The sequence below is a fragment of the Vidua macroura genome, chromosome 2, assembly GCF_024509145.1.
Source record: "Vidua macroura isolate BioBank_ID:100142 chromosome 2, ASM2450914v1, whole genome shotgun sequence".
NCBI classification, from domain to species: Eukaryota; Metazoa; Chordata; class Aves; order Passeriformes; family Viduidae; genus Vidua; species Vidua macroura.
The window spans coordinates 61,817,045-61,830,168 of NC_071572.1; the positions used below are offsets into that span (position 1 = coordinate 61,817,045).

General features: G+C 41.6%; 1 protein-coding gene across 2 annotated transcripts; it reads right to left on the reverse strand.

Annotated features, from left to right (window-relative positions):
- Positions 1-792: 792 nt before the first annotated feature.
- On the reverse strand, positions 793-12,620 carry TAGLN3 (transgelin 3). Of its 2 annotated transcripts, XM_053970001.1 has the most exons (6): positions 12,499-12,620; positions 11,232-11,347; positions 10,613-10,794; positions 9,586-9,760; positions 4,868-4,970; positions 793-1,346 (listed from the first exon to the last, which is right to left on the reverse strand). In XM_053970001.1, the coding sequence occupies exons 3-6, from the start codon at positions 10,790-10,792 to the stop codon at positions 1,205-1,207; spliced, it is 600 nt and encodes a 199-aa protein (XP_053825976.1). In that variant the 5' UTR covers positions 10,793-10,794; positions 11,232-11,347; positions 12,499-12,620; the 3' UTR covers positions 793-1,204. The 2 variants fall into 2 exon arrangements, with proteins under 2 accessions (XP_053825976.1, XP_053825975.1); XM_053970000.1 differs by lacking the exon at positions 12,499-12,620 and having other exon boundaries at positions 11,232-11,444.
- Positions 12,621-13,124: the final 504 nt, after the last annotated feature.

A 13,124-nucleotide genomic window follows, 5' to 3' on the forward strand; every position in this document is an offset into this window, starting at 1 on the left:
TGTTCATTCACAGTGGAGAATTCCCTAAGTTTGGAGACTCACCTGCTGCTGGGTGTACTGAGTCTGGCTGGGTGCTGTGCTTTGGACTGGGGACAAAAGAAATTGATAACTGACCAGTAGTGGCTACTGCTAAACTGCCTGCACAGTGCCAAGGTCTTTTCTCTTTCTTATTCTGTCCCCACAGCTCTGAGTGGGCAAGAAGATGGGAGATGCACAGCTGGGACAGCTGACCCTACCTGCCCAAAGGATATTGTACAACATACAAATTGTGTCATGGTCAGCAGCAAAAGCTCAGGGAAGAGGAGGAAGGGAATAACTGTGGTGACATGTAACCATCATGCATGCTGAGGCCATGTTTTCCAGGAAGCGGCCAAATGCCTACTTGCTGATGAGAAATAGTGAATTAATCCTTATTTTGCTTTGTTTTCACACACAGCTTTTGCTTTCCCTATAAAACTGATTTTAGCTTGCTTCACAAGTTTGTGGGCTGCAGATGACTCAGCACACTAGGTCAAGAAAAATCTGAACTAAATTGGCTGGGACTACATGAATCAGACTCTGTGGATAATAAATCTTTTCTTCTTTTTAGGAAAATACTTTAGGTGTGCCTTTAGACAGACACTAAATTGAACATGTAATGCAGACTGTAAACATTATAGCGGGGAGTCACTCAGAGAGTGCTCTGGGTTAGAGATAAGAGAGACTGACCATTGAAAATATTTAACTCATCTGCACTGTACCATGTGGTTATTGGTTTCGGCTTTTACCTCTTTTAAATAATGAGTCTTTGAGACATCTTTATTTTGTCTTTATTCTTCAGTCAAACAATGTCATCACTGAATTGAAGAACGAGGTTACTGGTTGAAATGCAAGTGCAGTGTGAGACAAATATGGAAGATAACACTTTGCAAATAAATACAGAATAATTGTCTTTGCATAGTTCAGAAGTGAAAAGTAGGAGGCAGCAGTGCGCACGTGCTGTGATCTGACACACACCACCACAAAAACCCAAGTTCCTAGGCAAACTCTTGCAGCTGCAAAGAAAAGAAACCAAACCAAAAATACCCCAAACCTTAGAGAGCACTAACTATTAAAAACCAGGCAGAAAGGGAACTAGTAAGCATTTTTTCTTTTTTCTTTTTTTTTTTTTTTCTTAACAGACCATGCTGCAGAAAGAGTGTTTTCTCCACAGACAGAGATGCTTTTAGATAATCTGCCTTGGCATCCCATAGCCTGTCATACCCGACTGTGATGCTCCTTTGTTGCTGCCCATCTGAAGGCCTATTACGTTCTGTCCCTGCCGAAGCTGCTCTTCTGAAAATCCTCGTCGATTCTGCTGTGCTTTCCTGTCCAGATACACAAAAAATAAACAACATTCTATGTATGATCATGAAATCACACAGGGATCATGATAATGAAAATCAATCTGAAATTGGCTCATATCCCTTGTAATGCAATAAGTCATTTGCACCATCCCATGTGCTGGACAATACTGGCTGGGCTAATTGCTTTCCTGCAGATAGAAGTGATGCTCTAGTCAAACCTACAATACTTTAGACTTTCAATGTCCCTGTTATTGCAGAACCCCAGGGGACTTCCCCAGAACCTGTGAGAGGTAAACTATTTGCAGCGTTGCATATAAAACACAAAAAAGGGTTAATTTGTGTTGACCCCTATAGCTCTTAACAGCTGCAATCCCTGGGATCTGATCCATGAGACACTTACCTGTGCTGTACTACAAGTTGATACCCATCTAGAGCAGTCTACCCATCTAGAGCAACAGTAAAACCCAGTATAATTTAATTCAGTGGAGTAAATAAAAGCTGAGTGTACCCAGAGCAGCAGTGGGTCAGAGAAGAGACTTGCTCATTTTTGCAGAGGGGACATTGGTTGTCTGCAGGACAGAATGTTTGCTTTGTTGCCAGATCTCTCACCTCTAAGCAATAGGCTTTGTCTTTTGCACCTGTGTCTTAACTGTATGACAGTCCTTTATCTTCTGTCAAAACATACTGATCACTTTTGTTCAGTGTCTCCGGTCTCAAAAGCCCTTTGGATCAATGAACCTTTGTTGGAGCATAAAAGGAGCCTTTTTCTCCCTGAAAATAGCACTGAAGGCCAAAGTGGCAGCTAAGAAGAAGGAGAAAAGTTTGCGATCTGCTGCCTCACAGGAAACTGTTCATCTTGGATTCATCTTTCATTTCTTCTAGGTGGGGAAAACAAGCAATTTACGATGGAGAAGGATCAGTCTGTTGTCATCAAATGAGCCACATGAATTGGCAGAGTCCCAGACTGAGGGAGGCTTTCCATCTACCAGACCCTACTCCCATGTGGGTAGAATCTATTTCCCTGCTGTGTCTGTTTGTCCTGTGATCAGGTTACAGGTTACACAGCAATGTAACATCGAGTTACAGTTCCCCTTTTCTTCCCCTCCACTAGATGAGAATACTAGGTTAGGTACCTGCTGTGATTGAAAACCATCAACATGATTCTCTCTGTGAGGGTCAGATCCTGCACTGTGCTGACAACCCTGGCTCAAGTCCAAAAAAGCACTTAAATGCTCTGCTAAGCTCAGGGTGTTCAGGAAATTGCAGGAGACTAACTCATGTCCATGTGAAAGTCCAGCGAGGTGGAAGGGGGAGAAAGATCCACAGAACACCAGGACTGACCAGTCATTTTCCAGAATGAGTCCTCAAGTGGTGAAGTATAGACTAGTAAGAGAGCTTATAGAGGCCCACCACAGGCTCTCAGATCCCACAACTCTTGCCAGAAAACTCACTGTCTTGGGGGAGGCACACAGGACTGCAGTGCCTCAGAAAGCAGGCCCCTCTCACCACTGCTTAATTTCTTTTCCAGAACACTTACACAGGCAGCAAACTACTGCCAGGATCTCCATGAGAGGAAGTTTTTAGAACAAATCCTATTACCTAATTGAATCTCAGGTTCACTGTGTCTGCCTCTATTTTAATTTAAAAAACAGGAAAGCATTCTACTGTCCTTTTCTCTTTCCTCCTAGAATTTTTTGCTATGTTGATGAGTACTTCCACAGAAAGTAAAAAAGTAGTTAAACAGGGAAAAAAATAGAACTGCAAAGAAGAAATAAGAGGAGAGACCAAAGGATAGCCTGGATAGGCTAATAGAAATTGATTACATATATGGCTTGGCTCATATAGTATTATCTTTACCATCACAAGCCCCACATTTAGTATATAATGGTCTTAGAGATAATATGTACAAGATTTGTTTTTAGGTGAGTGGAAACAGCCTTAACTGAGGCTAAGAAAAGAGATGAAGGCAAGTCTACTCACCTGCCATGTCTCACACTATGTCAAGTTCTGTTTGGCCTGTCTGGCATCACTCTTACCCAAAACTGAGCCCACCAGATCTGTCTAATTTTTGTGCCAACTTTACACTAGTGCTTGTGCTTGCCAAGCCACAGGATAAGAAACAGCTCTGGATCCATGAATCTTGCTACGCAAGGACAAGGACATCAGTCTGATGGCGCTGGGAATGTAAGACACTGGCAATGGCTTAGCTCAAGTGTGGCATTATCCTAATCACTGTAGATCCCTGCATGGATACTCTTACGCTGTTTGATACTGGTCTCTCAGTTCAAATTAAGGCAATTAAGAATCAGCCTGAAAGCCCTGAATTATGAGTAACACTGGGTGGCAGTGAGAGGGTTTGGTCTGCCTGAAGGGATAGGGAAGCTACTCAGAAAACAGCTCCTGACTGGCAACATGCCGTAACACCAGCTTTCCTTAAGGCAGCGACTGCAACATGGTATTTCACAGGGACTGCAATGGATATGGGTTGGCTATCCAAGTAGTATGAGCTGGACAGACAGCTAGAAGAAAAGGGAGGTGATCACATCTTCATCCATGCCGACAAAAACTGTTTCCACCCACAATTAAGAGTCCAGATGAAAACTAATTTTTCCATGTGGGACTTTGTTTTAGTTACCTAAAACATGTAAGTCTGTCTGGGCCATAGTGATTTCATGTCTGGTTTATATTAAAGAATGTAACTGGATTTGAAATCAATTTTAAACCTAATTATATTCCATAAATATAAATCTATTTGTGCAGCGTATTAAGTTAATGTAACCTGATTTCATAAAAACAATGCATAGGAGTTTGCATTTATTCATCTAAAATTCAAATCTCAGATTCAGTTTAACCAGCTCAGGGTTTAAGACAAACAAATTGAAGTTTGCTTTATTTTTGCTGAGCCTCACCTAGACATCAGAAAATTCAAGCAAAGAAAAGACAAGGAGTCAGAACTCTTTTTGCTAAACTGCCTTTGACATTTCTCTGTAAGAAATACTCTTGGATGGCAGAAACTCATGTCAATAATATGCCTCCAGGGCAGGAGAGTAACTGTGGGAGGATTTTCTTTTCTTCCTGTCCCTGCTTTACAGCCTCCCTAGCCAAAACAAATGGAATTTCAGAACAAATAAACAGCTTCACCAAGACAGAGAATTCTTCACAGATAAGTGGTGCTCCCCAAGAATAAAGAAGCCTAGGAAATTAAATAATTTTTGCTTTGGTGAGAAAAGTAAAGAGACTTCATGCCTTCTCTTTGCTCCATGAAGGGGTTGCTACTTGGGGGTTCACAGACTCCTTAACAGCCTTGTCTTCCTTAGTCTTTCTGTCTGCTATCTGATGTGAGAGAGCAAACCTGATGACAAATGTATACTTTTCCTGCTTCCCTTCTCTAGCCTCCAGAGAGAAAAACCTCCCAATTACAAGGAAACTTGGGAAATATTCTTCCCTTCCTTTCCCAATAAATTTCCTTAAAGCCTAAAGGCAGTTGATATTACCAGCTTCCCAGGAAAGACAGCTCTGAGCAGCTGAGCTCTGGCCTTTACCTGTGGAACCAGGATGGATCTCCTTTGTAGCAGCCATCATCCTTGGTGACTGCCAAACTGCCCAGAGCCATTAAGGTTCTCTGCACTGCTGCCATGTCCTTCCCTAGAAAGCCAGACAGTGAAATTAATGTAGGAAATCCTTGCACAACAAATAGCTTGGCACACTGAAAACCAGTTTTATCTCATGTATTAACTAACTCCACCAGGTCCCTGAAGATGTGCATTAATAGAATTATAAATGCTATTTTACCATTGCTGAAATGGAAGTACGGACATGCAAGAGCTTATTAAAAGTCAACAAAGGGATAGAGTTAAAACAAAACTTAATTTTTCAGACATTTCTAGGTTTCCAGGCCTTTGATTATTTTAATGCCTTCTTCCATACCATTTTAAGTCTATAGAATCCCTTTGACAAAATTTTCTCCTAAGAAGAGATTATTTTGGTATACACATAATGGTAATATACTCAATAAAACATGGCTGAAAGAGAATAGTATGTTAAATAACAATGCTGTGTCTCAGTTTATCCAGAGTCAGTTTGATCCCTGTTCTAACAGAGCTCACAGCAGTTCTGGGAGCTCCTGTGCAGATAAATTCTATCAGTCCTGCCCAAATTAACCATCAAAGCACCTTCCTAAACCTTCCTATTTACCGTGATGTTATTCAGTTTCATACCTTTAATTTCTCTCATTTGGTCCACTATTTTTCCATGTTCTCCCTATGCTATGTTACTTCATTCCTCAGTTCAGAAAGTCAGGGCTTGTCTCAGCTTTAACCAACTAAAAGTTGCATAACTCATTACCCAATCCAGACATGCTACCTTTTGGAATACTTTCTATCAAAAATAAGTTGCAGCAGGTATTTCCAATTGTGCGAGGTGGTAAGTTATTGTAAATCTGCCTTTTGATTCTCCCTTATGGAATCCTTCCATAAGCATTTCTATTACTTCCCTCTCCTCTTTCACTGCAGTTCTTCCTCTTTCCTAAAGTTAACAGATCTGATTCTGGCTCTTCACACGTGAAAACAAGGAATTCAGAAAAAAGGAGACACCAGAGGCACGATGGTAACAGAATTCAGAAATACCTCCAGTAGACCAATATTAATGAGCATCACTGTAGATAAGCTGGAGTGCAGAGGGAAGGGAGCACTGCACACTCTGTGTTTATGTAGTGCATCACCCTGATTACAGGCAGATGCAGTCCAGGGCTCTGTAACACAGTGGCTGAAGTGAGGACAGCATACTAAACCTGAAAACATCTATCAGCTTCCAACTGTGGCTGTCATACAGACTACTAAATTTTATAAAAATCCTATCTGCAGGGGACCATTTGCTCATGAAATGAATTGTCAGCTCTCCAGAATGGATGTATTTTACTGTATTTAAGGTGAACTGCATGAGAGGGGTCCTTGCTGGGGAGGGCGGCTGCAGAGCCGACATCCCCCCGCGCACATCTGCAGGAGCAACATGAGGCAGGAGCCCTGAGAGCTCCCGGGGCAGCAGATGTACCATATGCTGGAACAGATGCCACATACAACGTCCTTGGGATGCCTCCAGTATAACAGGAGAGCAGTGACTGCCTGGGATGAAAAGAGATGTGGAGAAGGATTTAAAAGCTGAATAATGACAGCAAGAGAAGGAAAAAAGCAAAATGAACAGGCAGTGAAATATGATGATCAGCCCTGTAGAGCCATCTGGCAGCCCCCCCACACTCTGTGCTCAGCTCTGCTTTATTTGTCAGTGACAAGTGGGAGATGCTGCAGGGGAAAACTGAGTGAGTGGGAGCTGAATGACACGTGACAAAACAAAGCCACGGCTCTGCTCTTCAGAGACTCCTTGCTGCATATGAGGAGTGCTGTGGGTGAGGGAAGACCTGAATCCAAGAGGTCTCGTGTCACTTGCCCTCCTCCAGCAAAGGATACAAAGGGCTTGATGAAGAGCATTTAAAAAAAAATTAAATTTCCAGTGCAATCACCTTACAGAACGGATCAGATGCCTTCCCTGAAGCTGGGTTTGACTCTGGTATTGCAGCAAATTGTAGTCAGTACCTTCCCTCAGCTCCAGTACTTGTTTATTGACAGCCATGTGGGCTGCCCTCCTGGCCCACAGCTTCAGCCTCTCTTCAGGGACCCACACTGATGACACTCTTGCATCTCAGTGTCCTCTGCAGGGTGCTTTGAATAGCGCAGCTTGATAGAGGAACTTGGCACTGTTTTTAAAACAAGGGGGAAGGGGTCTCTGCTCACTTCTTGTGCTAAGCCTTTCTCTTTAGGCAAAACCTATCTGGAAGGAGCTCCTCTCCAGGTCCAGAAAGGAGAAGGTTCAAACACAAAGATGGAGAACTGCTCTGCAGAATACTCCTGATATGTTTTCTTGTAAATGTTGAACAAATACCCAGTGGTTCAGCTGCCTCTTGCCTGCCTGGAAATATATCATGGAGGTCCAGGTCCAGAAAGGAGAAGGTTCAAACACAAAGATGGAGAACTGCTCTGCAGAGTACTCCTGAAATGTTTTCTTGTAAAAGTTGAACAAATACCCAGTGGTTCAGCTGCCTCTTGCCTGCCTGGAAATATATCAAGGAGGGCTCTGTAAAAGGCAGTGAACATGTCTTGGGTATGGATCAGGAAAAGCTGCTCAGCACAGTACATTTGTGTAAGAAGGGGCCAAAAGAGAGGTGATACTTTCCCTGGATCAAGAAGCCAAAGAGATGAAGAAAAGTGCAACAGATGGACTGAGTGAGTTTGAAACAGCCAACAGCAGATCATACCCTTAAACATTTTCATTAATCATTGCTAAGAATTTCAAAGCAAAAGCTCACGAAAAACACTTAGTGCCAGGGGACAGCTGTTTCTCAGTCACACACTTTTCTTTCCCTATAAACATACACTGACATCTCTCTTTCTAAAGAGATTATGGTGTGAAGTGTAGGAGTACTGCAATTATGAAACAGTGAAATAGAGACTGTTTTTTCTGCCCAGCTAGAGGCATTCCGGTTCAGACAATTCAGCCCTGAAGCAGCACAAATGCCAGAGGTCAGAGTTACAGTGAGACACAAAGAGCTCTCACTGCTGGAGAGACATACTGTTTCATCCCAGCACTGAAATGAGCAGCAGGAAGGATGAAAAGGGAGTCGGAAAGTGAGGAGTCACAGATTAGCTTTGGGAAGTCTTAAAATAACAGTGAAGAAAAGCCTTGTATGTCTTCCTCCTAGGTTGCAAGTTGTGTTTTGACTTCCTGTCCTCTAGAAGTTACTATCTTTTCACCTGATGTCTGTTGAGAAAAGGTGGTGAGTGAAAGGAAATTAGGAGACAGCCACTAGCATTGAGAGCATTATGTCTTCAAAGCAAGTCCTTTTCCTGGTAAGGAGCAATGTACTGTATTTTCACATGCATGGTGGGAAGCCATTATGATTTGCAAAAGACTGTAAAGAAAAACATCTGAAATGAGCGATTATCATCCCTTACAAGTTAGATGGAGCTTCTCTCTCAACAGTCTGCTAGGCTGAGGGGTGGGAAGGTGCTACTTCAGGGAAGTGAAAATCCCTTCATTTAAGACATGTAAAGATAGATTGCATAAAACACTAAAGACTGAACTGGAAGAAACAATCCTGACCTTGTGCCAAAGGATTTGTCAAGCAAATCTGGCACTCTGAGACATTTACAGATCCCAGTAACTCCAGCTGTCAGTATGTCCTTTCCCTCTAAGCCACTCATGTAGAGCACCCTAGTCTTTCATTTCTCCAGCTGTTATTTAGACTAGTGATCTACATATATTCCCACTGTCTGTGAAAACACACCCCACTTTTTTCTCTTGATGTGTACTCCTACACAAACTATGCTGGCCAGCTTTCTCAGTGGATTGTTGTCCTCTTTCCACTGTTTGATTCTCATGGAAGATTTTTGGCCCTTTCATGTGTGCCTTTCACTGCTCTGCAGCTGTCTTTGCTCTGAGCCCTCAGCCAAAGCATTGCATCACCTTGTCCAGGGAGATGCAGGATATACAGCGTGTTTGGTTAGAGCACCAGGATGGGATGTACCACCACAGAAGTGGGCAAAACCAGCCCCATGAATACACAAATGACTCAGCTCTTCAGCAACTAGAACAAGCAGTTTCCATTTCGAGCCTGGGATGGAGACAGGCTTCACCTGCCTTACTGTAAAACCGCAGGAGCACCCTGAGTTTTTTTGCTGTTGCCATGGTGACCTCTCCTAAAAGACCGCCTCCTTAGAGAGAGAAGGTCAGCTAACACGGCATTAAGCAGTGAGATTTGTTTCTCACTAGTCATAAATAAACCCCCATAAGCTTCACAGAGGCATATATGCTCCTGGGAATGAATTTCTTAGCTCCAATTTAAGCTTTGCTTATAATTTGAAGACTGCAATAAAATTTTGTCATCAGAAAATCAGGGTTTTCCATGTTCTTATTAGGAGTTATTTACTTTGAAATAATTAGCAGAGGGAACAGTTGTTTTATTAGGCCTGTGAATTTCTATCAGAATGATGGGGTTTTGGATAATACATGAGCTTGGAAAGGTTCTGTTATGCCCTCAGGGTAATATAAATCCCTCAGAGGAAATAATGCAGCGCTGGGAGAACATGGTAACGAGGTAAGGCAAACAGAAACAAAAGATAATTACATTAGAGAATATGCCTAGACAAAATGCACATCAAAGCAAAGTATAATGAAGACTGTAAACTGACTTTCAGTTTATTATTTTTACCTTCCCATAAATCCACTGTCTGGAAAATATCTGTTGTTCTTACTCCGTAGATTTCAGCAGCTTTTAAAAACTGAGATATTTGTTCCATCTGCTTGAAAGCCATTTTTGATTCAGAGATCTTTGCAATAGGCTCATTTCCCTTTGGATACAAACTGTTTATTAACTTGCATAACAGCTAAGAGATAAAGACAGAAACAAAATTATTAAGCAGGCACCAAACTAAAAGGCAATTTCTGCACATGAAATTATACTGCATAATGCTTTTGACCTGGCCAGTTTCTGTCAGGGACATAATTTCTACAGTTAAAAACAAAAAAGTGAATTGATAATAATCAAAGTATATTAGGAAAGCATTCAAGCTTTCATTAACTGAGGCAAAAGCCTAACCATAGAAATCCTAATCTGCTAGAAACAACAAAGCAATCACTGGTAGAGGTTATATAACAACTAACAGAGAAGAAGCCTCATGGCCAAACCAAAAAATAAGCAATGTCAATTGAAATGTTGTTAAAGTCACTTTGGCAGAGATTCAATGATTAGCACAGTCTTACAGCCACTGCAAACAGCAGCATCTGCCTGTTGTTCAATAAACAAATGGAATACAATGTTTTAGCTACAGAATTATTCCCAAGAAGACAGTTATGACACAATCCTATCCTTCAAATTTGCTATATCTCTTTGCCTTTCCTTGTCAACACTGAATATTTCTTTAAAATAAAAGCATGCATCTCATTTTAAAAAAACTCATTTAACTGCATGAGAAAAAATGCTGAAGGAATGAGTCATACTTATATATAAAACATGCATGACTCATAAGAATCATAAATATTGTACTGATCTCAGTGCACTAGTAGGATAATTTATCTTCTGAGATTAAGACTCTTTGTCAAAAGGAAATAAATCAGATACTAAGACATATATTTCTGCACTGACCATGAGCTCTGATCAATTTATCTAAATGGAGACAGAGCACAGGAGGACTGTGCATATAAAAACATGAAAGTGTGCAATTGGACAAAGCACTCACTGTTCCATCCATTAACCAGGTCTGAAAATGTTGTCTTCCAGGAGGAGGGTGCTCTATCTGTTCTCCACACTGTACAATAATCCAGTTCACCAGCCTAGACTCTAATTCTGCGTCGTATTTCTGTTCAATCTTTTCCTGAACTTCTCGGCTTAAGCCATAGCTTGGTCCTCTGTTAGCCATCTCTGGAAACAAAGGAGAACTTACTTAGTGGGCAGAGTCCCAGTCCACACCTTTGAAGTATACACAGGAAAATTAAAGGATAAAAGAGTAAGAAGCCTGTGCTAAACATTAGACAGTTGAACAGATGTTCATCAACAGTGCAAGTAATTGTATGGCACCAAGTTATAGCTCCACAGAACAGGGGAGGGATCAACAAGGGAATATCCTTTTCCAAAAGCACAAATCAGCTACATCTTTTTTAAAAGGAAGGAAAAAACAGCAGTCCCCCCTGCCCAACCACAAAAACAAAAGAAAAATATGATTTAAAACACAGTAAATTTTAAAGAGAGGCTTCTGCTATGTTTACAGAGAATACAATAGGGTTGTAAGATCAACATTACAGCTGATTGCTGTACAGCTGATTTGCCTGCAAATCCAAAAGCACTTTAAAATTGCCTACCTAATACTTGCTAATAAGAAGAAGGTTGTGCATGGGAGCTCAAGCAATCCGATTAAAGATGCAGTCAGAGTCTTCCTCAGCAGAGATGCAAGGATGGATATTCAGAGATCAGCACACTGAAAAGCGAAGATGAATTTAAGAGACAAAGGCTGCCACAATGCCCTGCTGCTGCTGCAGCATTGTGGTTTGAAGAGCAGTGTATTGATTTGATTTTCCTCACATATGAGGAGGGTCAGAGCAGAGGCGTTGCTAAGAGCCATTAAAGAGACCTGCCTCCTCAGTCACAGCCCAGGGATCCTGTTCATCTCGCCCATCTGTGGTCTGTTTTCATGCATCTTTCTTCAGCCTTGTGCTGCTCATCCCACCAGCTCAGATTTACTCCACCCAACCCAAATTGCATCAACCCAAATTGCATCAAGCATCCCAGTGACAGATAGGCAGAAACACAAATAAAGGCACTCTGTTAAATGCAGGTGACAGAAATTACCACACATCTAGTTTATTTTTAGTCATAAGCTAGAAACAAACCTTTTTTCTCCCTGTTCTGCATCTCAGTAACAGGCTAAGAGTGTGACAAATAATTTCTCCTTTACCCTGTTCAAATGCTGATAAAAAGTTTGAGCAAGGGGACAATAGGATGAAAAGTGAAGGAAGAGGAGGCAGGTAGTAGAATATTATTATCACCCTCTTATCAATATCTATTAGGCTGTCAAATAGTGGAATGGTGTCCTGAAAAAAACTCAAACCACTGAAAACAAGAGGAAATCACTAAAAGGAGCAAACCTACTATAAAGCACAAGGATTTTACTTTCTGCTGCTATGAGTCAGCTAACCTCCAGTGATAGGAAGGGAGCTGTGCCATGTACAGTCATTTAAATTTTGATTATACCACTCATACAATGTGGAAGGGGAGAGAAGATTTAGGATGAGACTTTTCTTGTGGTCTGATTTAATCCTATATTAAATACAATCACTTTGCTTCTTTCCGAGTTACATGAGACTGTCAAATATCTTTCATTCATGCTGCATTATCCACCCTGGTATGAAATAGTTTCCTTTTGGCAAATGATTAATGTTCAGCTTGATATGCAAGGAGATTGATAAACCCAAGGTGGACACATAATCAGTTTGGCGAAAAAAGTCCTTCTGCTGCATTTGAAAAGGAAAAAAAAGGAGGAAATCCCCCCCACTTCCTTGTGTATCTGTTTCATAATGGGCTCTTCATCCATTACTTTCTCATTTTAAGATTCTGAATTCTCAGACTTACCCTGCTTCTGATGCTGCTGGGCTTGAACAGACTGAAGAGATGAAAAATTTAATAGATGACCTAATTCATTGTTGTCCTCCACAGGCATTTCATTTAGTGCTTCCTCTTCTCTGCACTGGTAGTTTTAAACCCCATGAAGTACTTGATTACATAACTCAGAGCATGCTACGTGACAGGGCCGCCACTTGAGCACTTTCCATCTCAGTGAGCATGAAGCTGAAGGCACAACAGATGCACAGGAACCAAGGCTGCAAGCCTGGAGAGAAGGAACAGGCTGCAGCTGCAACAGGAAGAGGCAGAATATGAATTTGACATCCTTTCTCTTCAGCAGCTGTTAAGGGCTGGGTTTCACTCTCTTTTGGCCAGTCCCACAAACAGTAATCTTTATTTTGCACTTTTCAGATCTTTTTGTGTTCTTCTGTTTAGAAGGGAGCTACCTAGGGTGCCTGGCTGTTTGTGGTCACACCAGGGGGCTGAGTGCTCACAGGCAACAAGATTTCGTGAAAGTCACCTTTGCATCAACCTCTGTTTCCTAACTTGGGGGCAGGGATGAGTAATTTAACTCTCCTAAGCTGCAGAGCAGAGGTCTCCCCCTTCACAGATGCTGGCTATGCAACCTGTTCTCA